The sequence below is a fragment of the Akebia trifoliata genome, chromosome 7, assembly GCF_017979445.1.
Source record: "Akebia trifoliata isolate Shusen 1 chromosome 7, ASM1797944v1, whole genome shotgun sequence".
NCBI classification, from domain to species: Eukaryota; Viridiplantae; Streptophyta; class Magnoliopsida; order Ranunculales; family Lardizabalaceae; genus Akebia; species Akebia trifoliata.
The window spans coordinates 648,185-656,439 of NC_141381.1; the positions used below are offsets into that span (position 1 = coordinate 648,185).

Below are 8,255 nucleotides of genomic sequence, written 5' to 3' on the forward strand. Positions count from 1 at the left end.
ATGACCTTAACTCTAATAATGTCTATATATTTCTTATCTCATATGCTATTTATTTATTTTAACAATCAAGAGCTTCTTGTTTTCTTAAACCTCAAAAAACTTTGATTTTATCTATTTCTTCACATAATCAAGAGAATTGATGGAAGAAGTCGTAGCAACCATTTTCCTTCGGAGATTAAATTCACTATTACGTGAGGATTCTGAAGTATTTGGTGGCCTAGAAGATGAAATCCTACTTCTTAAGTCCCAACTTTCACATCTAAATTCTCATATCCAACCTTTCCATAGCGAACTCATTCAAATCGGTTACTTCAGTGCCATGTCCAACATAATAGGCATTGAATTGAAAAAATCGATTCACAATTGGTTGGTTAGGTTCAAAGAAACCATCCATGACGCTGATGATTGTATCAATCTATTCATCATTCGGATGAATAATAATAGCAAAGATGGGTTGAATGACTCAGATGGAATAGTGGCTGCTGCTCTGCTCGGATGTGAATTGAGAATTATCAACGAATGTCTCGTTGAAATTCTGGATGTCAAGTCTCAGCTGGATACTACAATTGCGTCATTGTCGATCGAACATAGTGCTATTATTAATGATGAAGGTGAAAATTCTTTTATAAATAAATTTATTACTTTATCGATAGACCTTAAATCCTGCTTCATGTACTCTTGCTTTTACCTTCACAAGTGGCATGTAGATAAAGACATGATGGTTCAACTCTTGATGGCCGAAGGTCTAATTGAAGAAATTCTAGGAGCGAGAATGGAGGATATTGTCGAAAGCAATATCAACAAGTTAATTGAACTAGGAATGGTTCAACTTCAACATGAATATCCATATCTGCCCGACTCTCTTCACTGCTCTGTTCCCCAGCCATATCATCACTGTGTTGCACAAGGAGATGAATATTTGTACATTAAGGATATTCGTTACCTATTTATCAACGACAAAGAAATAGCATCCAACTTGGAAAATATCCATATCTCATCAATTCGATCTCTATTTATTTCAAATCCCTTGGAAATGGAATTATACAATTGGAAATTGTTGCGGGTGTTAAGTCTCTATTTTATAGGAAGTAAGAGCATCATAATAGAAGAAGTGGGAAATCTGATAAACCTAAGATATCTACAATTTGCGTCTGATACGCCAGAGAAGCTTCCAGAGAGTATAGGCAATCTTCGAAACCTCCAAACTTTGGATATTAATTGTCCTTCGTTTAAAGAAGTACCAAGTGGAATTCTGAATCTCTTACAATTAAGGCACCTTCAAATGAACAGTTACAGTTATAATGAGGAACGGGCTTTGGCCCTTATAGGGATAGGGCGATTGACGAACCTCCAGACTTTGAGTGGTATAGACGTCGGTGATGGCATTGCCAGTGAGTTAAGTAACTTCACCCAAATCAGAAAGCTTGGAATTGTTCAGTTAACGGAAAAAGATGCAAGTGAGTTATATGCTTCTATAATGAAGATGACTGGACTTCTCTCCTTATCTCTATCAGCAACAAATTTGAACGAGTATTGTTTCAGCGAAGAACACTTGCTACCTTCTTTGGAACCATTCTCGCCTCCGCCTCTCCTTCAAAAGCTTCGTCTAGTAGGGTGGTTACAGGAAATGCCTGATTGGTTCAGCTCCATGAAAAACCTCACTCACTTAGTTTTAACGTATTCTAATCTATTGGAGAACCCAACTTCTGTCCTTGAGTCTCTTCCTAACTTGAAATATCTTGAATTAGATTTCGCCTACACAGCAAGGTATATTGGTAGAGAGTTCTGCAGGTCTGGTGGGTTTCCTACTCTAGAGACTCTCATTATTATATCCAGGTCTCTAATTGAATGGATGGAACTTGAACAAGGATCATTCCCAAGCTTGAAGTTCCTCTACTTTTATTGTCCGAGATTGAGAACTCTCCCCGAAGGTTTGCAATTAATCACCACACTCCAAATATTGAAAATTACCAATTATCATGGTGATCTTGCACGGAAGTTGAGTCCTGATGGAGGCCCAGAGAATTATAAGATCAAACACATCCCAAGGATAGAGTTTCATTGGTAAAATTCTTCCCTTTTAATTTTATTTCTTGACAACATGTTGATCGATGGTGTTAAAAAATGGTTGTTATTTATCAACTTATGAATTGTGGTTACAAGAGCTTTCTTTGTGTTAAATATATAGAGATGTTGGATGGTCTTGATAGGTCTATAGAAATTTCTCAAATGTGACTACACTTTTAAACCCATTAATGTGGAAAGCCTAAGCATTATGAAATTTTTTTTTTTTTTTTATATTTTAAATTCATTAAAGAGGTTGAGATAAATTAAGAATGTCATCTCGGTCTTGGAGGCAATCATGCGAGAAAGTCAAATTGAATCATTCGTGATCTAGGATGACTCAACCAATATTTTGAAATCTTGGCGAAGGTTTTGAAAAGTCAACCTAATTAACCAACGTAATTTCATATTTTATATTGTTTTCTAATACTTTAAATGCTTGTGATCTATATAAGATATGATTTTGTGGTTGAGCATTTGAGCATCTGTTGAATTGAACCACCTTTTAATAGATAATAATCATTTTGAATTTGAGCATCTGTTCTGCCCCTACAATTAATGGACATGGGTAGGGAGTATTTAGGGTATTTTAGTGTAAAAGCTTACCATTTTAAAATTTAAATATATATTACACAGTGAAAAAACAGGGATTGGTAAGTATTTTGGAACGTGCACTGTCCCAATTATTCAACCACTCTAGTAATTCTAAGTAGAAATCTGATTTAACAAACAAACTAGTTTGTAATTCAAAATTAAAGTTAAATCATATAAAAGAAAAATGAGAAAATCATTAAAAGAAGAATGAAGATAAAAAAAATCTGATGATAACAGTGGTCTATATATATATATATATATATATATATAGATACGTGTTTTTGTTTTCTTTTCTATAAGTACCACTAGGGTACATAGAGAGACATGGACTGAATCTCTGACTCCCATATTTTCTTTAATAGTTGAGAAAAAGTCGTGCATTGCCAATAGTGTCTTTATTGGAAAAACATGTTTTAGGAATTAAAATGAACACTATACCGGAAAGAGAACTTTGACATAAGTTGCCCTCGTTTTGAGAAATATCTAATAAAAAAATAAGTCATGGTTGAGAAATAGTAAAAATTGAGGTGCCAATAGAAACTCTCTATCTTCTCTTTTTTGTTTTGTTTGGTTTAGATTTCTATTTGTTAGATATAGTAAAAATTGAGGTGCCAATTGTAAACACTTGCTGAAGTTGAATATGTTATATTTCTTTGTAATGTTGAGGTAATACCTTAAATCAAACTTTTGTAATGTTTGAATGGTGTATTCTAATATTCAAGTCCATGCTTTGCGACAAATGGGATATAAATACAAATACCCGTTGGTCCCAGGTAGGTGATTTTGTATGAAATCACATGTTTGGCTTAACATATCTTCTTTGTATTGTTTACAAACACCTATTAAAAGGTACTGAAGGATGAGTTGCATGTGAAAACATTCTGCACATCAGAAAGATGAGTTGCATCAGCCAAATGAACTTCTTCGGATTTGAAATTTCAAATCATATGTTCTCAGGAAACTTGTTTTTTTTCTTTTCCTGATCCATTTGGGTCTTAGAGAAATGGGGACCAAAACAGGATTTTGTGTTCTTGACATTATCAAAATCACATTAATTTTTGAAAAATTGCACCTATATTATTCATAATTGATTCCAAGAGAACTGGACTTAGTGATGAAATTTTATAAGAAGATTACACCTAGTTAATTGATTCCAAAAGAAATGGATTGATTGGATCATCAATACTCAATGGGGGTGAGTTTTGGTTATGGTCCATTCAAGAGTTGTTTTATCAATTGTACAATTTTGATTGGTTTGCATATCATTGATTGTTTACAAAAAGTTATGGCATGATAAATGATACATGGGTTTGATACTTCTTTTCGAGAAAAGATTTGTTGTGCAAATGACTATGAGCTTAGACCTACGTATTTGTAGTACATAGATTGTTTTGTCATTACATGGAGTGTATCATCCCATTTGTTTTAGCTCATAAAGAAAAATATTCATGAATCTTTTGATTCAGTATGAATTCTAAATCTTACAATTTCTCACACTGATTTGATTTTGACAACATTGCTACACACATGCATGGGGTATTTTTCTCTTGATGTTCCTTTCATTGCGTATTTATTCATCTTTATAAAGGATATGTTTAATTGTTATTGGTACAGGTGAAGGATGGCCTTGGTTATTGCTTGGGGGGTGTGGAACGAGAGAAATGACAGGGTGTTCAATAATAAGATTAAAAGCTCTCATGCAGGTTTCTTGGAGATCTTGGGCTTTTTGTACCTTTCGTCAAAACACTACATAGAGGTTGTGGGGATTACTTTTGATGATTTTGTTTTTAGATGGAACTCTTTATGTAATAACTGATGTTGTAGTTTTCTTTTGGTTTGCTGCTATTTGTGAGGCTTCCTTGGCCTCCTTGTACTTTGTTCTTCCTCTTTTCTTCAATATATTATACTTATAAAAAAAAAGGATAGGCTAAGGAATGACCCTAGGTACAAATCTGTCAAGCATGAAGAAAGAGGGATTTTATTTAACAAGTATATATATGAATTGAGGGTTGTGGAAGAGGAAGCTGAACAAGCAACAAAAGCCAAAAGGGACGAGTCGGTAAGCACACATGTTTTGCTATTGAACTGTTTGGAATGGGTTATATACAAGGTGATGCCGAACAATGTCCAGGTAACCTAAATGTGAAACTTATGTTCCAAAGTTTGCACAAAACCAATCAATATGATCATGTCGTCGTCATTGATCTGCACACTTCAGAGTGATTCCAATGATTTGATGAAGGGATTCATTTTTGGATGATGACAGATATTGGTGTAGATGTTATATGTTGGATCACTTGAGATTATCTGTGTGAAAGATAATCTCTTTCTGAAACTTTTGACCATGTCAAATGAGGGTTTCAAGTTAATGGTACAATGGACAACCCAAATTTTTTCAATTTGTATCCTCTTTTGGTAATGCTAGATATGTTGGAATGAGCTCTTTGTTGAAAGTTCTCAGAAAGGAGGCAGTTGCTTCTTATCAAGCTTTACTAGTAGAAACAATTAGAGATCCTCAGGTAGTTTCCAAATCTTACCTTGGCTAGTTCAATGATGTTTGGTGGACCATGCAACACAAAACTAGATTCACACCTAACATTCTTCTCTAGAAGTCTATTACTTCAAATTAAATCTCCTATTTTGGCTAATAATGGTGTCAAAATTCGGATTTGTTAATTATTCACTAGGGGGGGGGGGGGGGGGGAATTCAATTTGGTTAGTTCAAAAAAAATTCGGGAAAGTTTCGTGAAAAATCGGCAAAATTTCAGAGATTATACAAAATATGTTTTTGAGTTTCTTGCCAAAACCCAACATCTTCAAACTCTCTAAAAACCCTGTAAATATTTAAAATTTTGGAGGTGAAGAGTAAAAATGTTCCCCAATTAATTGAGGAATACTCAATTAATTCATCAATTTGCCGATTTAATCGGTTAATCCCTAAGTCGGAGAGTTTTGTGACTATCTAATTGAATCCCAAGTTTATAGTTTCCTGGTTAGTACCTACTTTGAGTTAATTAAATATAACTTTTGTGCCTGCATATGCATTTTTTAGGCATCGTGGAATGAATCAAAGCCTAAATTGGAGACAGATCCCCAAAGGCGTACTATTAACTCTGAATTAGATCAAGCTGACACAAAAAAGTTCTTTCGGGAGCACATTAAGGCACTTCACAAGGTGATTCCACAACCATTTCGTGTCACCTGTTAGGATTTCCATATCAGAATTGTTGCTATTACACCATGTTGTTGATCCTGTAATTATTGAAGGTACACGCTCTTTGAATGTCCTAACTAGGATGGAGGCAATAAGGTTTCAAAGATCTCTATTTTGCTTTTTTGTGTGGAACAATTTGATGGAAAAAACTTTGAAGTGCCCATCCCGCTTTAAAATTTCGATAGAACCCTCTCGCTTAGATGACATGTGCTTCTTCAAGGAGGTATCCCAAATATTAACAAAAAATAGGGGTGAAATAAAAACAAAAGAGGTTACGTGTTGTGTTGCTAGGAGGGTTCCTCCAAAATTTTGAAGTTGCCAGGCTGCTTCAAAGTCGGACTCCAATTTGATGGTTACGATCATTTTAGAAGGGAATTTTTTACTCTTCGATACTCACACCAACATATAACGAAATGTAATCAATCGTCATTTTTCACATACCATATGGTTATTTTAAGAATAATGATTTTCTGATGCCCCATCACAGAACCATAGATCATTTCCTCGGGATACGCAGAACCATAAATCTTTTCCTTGCGTATCTCGAGGCAAATAATCTACGAGTCTATGATGGGGGCGTATGTCAGATATCATGACTCTTTTTTTAATTTTAATCTGATGACATAGGTTTTATGCTTGTTTCATGATGTCCTAAAGTTTCACACATTTCCCCTATTCCATCAATTCCTTCAAGAATCTATAATTGCCACTCTGATCAAAATATTTCAATTTCTTGGCCAACTTAAATAGACATTCAAAGAACATAAATTCAATGCTTGATTTTCCCTTCAACGATGTGCACGTGACTTACAAACTCTATTAGAGGATGTTATAACTGCAGAAGCAGCTACCGAAGTGACTGAAGATGGGAAGACCGTTCTTACTTCTTGGTCGACTGCTAAACGCCTTCTAAAGTCTGATCCTAGGATGCCGAGAAAAGATAGAGAATCCCTATGGTGTCGACATGCATAGGAGCTGCAGCGAAAGAAAAAGTTGGCATCTCATACAGCGGAAGACAAGCTTAATGCAGAAACAATAAGTAGAAGCTCATTTGATTCTGAAAGGTCACCAATAGTTCCAAGGAGAACTTATGGCCGGAGATAGCTTACAATATAAGAAACTTTACATTTAAATTTTTTTTTGAACTTGGTATTTACTTAATTGGATTTCAGGGTCCGTCTATGAATTCAACGCCTAATTTTGGGGTTTCGCCCTTGTTTTGACAATACTTGAGTGCAAGGGCCTAGAGTTTCAGGTGATTGATTATTTCATTTCTAGGATAAATCCCATTTTCATTTCCAAGACATACATGTATTGATTTTTCATTTGCAATGTGGCATAAAATGTTAGCTCAGTTCAAATATTGGTCTAATCAATTTTTGTAACTTTTTTCCTTTTAGATCATATGTCTTCTTACATTTTGTTGCTTTTGCAGGATGTATTGATGTACAATTTTTTTGGCACATCTCCTCTGAAAAATCATTTAGAGTAATCTATGTTTATATGAAGGAGCAAGACGTGCTTGACTCCGCTGCACCAAGTTTCACAAAATTTGGTAAGGCCAAACACAACATCCTTTGATCTGAACTTAAGCAATTGGAACGTTGCTATAAAACGTACAAGGCAAAGGTTATGGATTTGTGAGAATATACAAGATTTTCGAAGCCTATGTTTGACTATTGGAAGAAATTGTGCCTTGTCCAAGTTAGATTACTTGATGACTCACTTGCACAGGCAATGCAAGTTGCTAGCGGCAAAGAGGATTGGAGTTCATGTGGTATCAAGGTTTGAACTGGGATGTTTGAGTTTTCTCTTCTTTCTTTTTTCATATTTGTTTTTTTTTTTTCCTTATTGTTCGACTTCATCACTTGTTCTTATATTTGGTAGAGAAGTTCTGAGTCATTCCTAGGATTCTCTTACATATTTAACATCTTCGCAGATATTCAACGAGGGTAACTTTGAGATGGCAACAATGTGCTTTGAAAGAGCTGGAGACCTGTACAGGGAGAAATGGGCGCGGGCTGCTGGCCTTCGAGCTTCGGCCGAACGTATGCGTAGTTCAAATCTTGAATTGGCTTGTATTGCCCTTATGGAGGCTGCCACAATTTTTGAAACTATTGGCAATGCTGAGATAGCTGCCCAATGTTTTATTGAGTTAGAGGAATGTATATATTTTAGATTTGTCATTGTATTATATCTTGTCTCTGAAAATTTTGGGTGGGTTTTGTGATCGTATGTATGCGATCTATCTATGAAATATTTTATGTTATCTTTCTGAAGTAGGAAACCTTCAGTTGGGTTTATCAACTTGCAGATTCGCAATATCATTTATGTTTTTTTTTTTTTTTTTTGAAGTCTTTTAGTAGCTACTCTTGTTTTTCAT

The 8,255-nt window shown here is 34.9% G+C and overlaps 1 protein-coding gene and 1 long non-coding RNA gene across 5 annotated transcripts; both read left to right on the forward strand.

Moving 5' to 3' along the window:
• On the forward strand, nt 1-4,650 carry LOC147397838 (putative disease resistance RPP8-like protein 4). Of its 2 annotated transcripts, XM_086446839.1 has the most exons (3): nt 470-611; nt 698-2,064; nt 4,273-4,650. In XM_086446839.1, exons 1-3 carry the CDS (start codon nt 540-542, stop codon nt 4,274-4,276), a joined length of 1,443 nt encoding a protein of 480 aa, XP_086302965.1. In that variant the 5' UTR covers nt 470-539; the 3' UTR covers nt 4,277-4,650. The 2 variants fall into 2 exon arrangements, with proteins under 2 accessions (XP_086302964.1, XP_086302965.1); XM_086446838.1 differs by having other exon boundaries at nt 1-2,064.
• A 701-nt stretch (nt 4,651-5,351) lies between these two features.
• On the forward strand, nt 5,352-8,241 carry LOC147397839 (uncharacterized). 3 transcript variants are annotated; one of them, XR_015179605.1, is made up of 3 exons: nt 5,352-5,833; nt 6,696-7,127; nt 7,308-8,241. It is a non-coding gene; the product is annotated as an uncharacterized LOC147397839 (long non-coding RNA). The 3 variants fall into 3 exon arrangements; XR_015179604.1 differs by having other exon boundaries at nt 6,714-7,127; XR_015179603.1 differs by lacking the exon at nt 5,352-5,833 and having other exon boundaries at nt 5,842-7,127.
• The last annotated feature ends 14 nt before the right edge of the window (nt 8,242-8,255 follow it).

What these genes read in the sequence shown, in the direction of transcription:
- LOC147397838 (XM_086446838.1), top strand. Translation starts at nt 140, where the DNA reads ATGGAAGAAGTCGTAGCAACCATTTTCCTTCGGAGATTAAATTCACTA.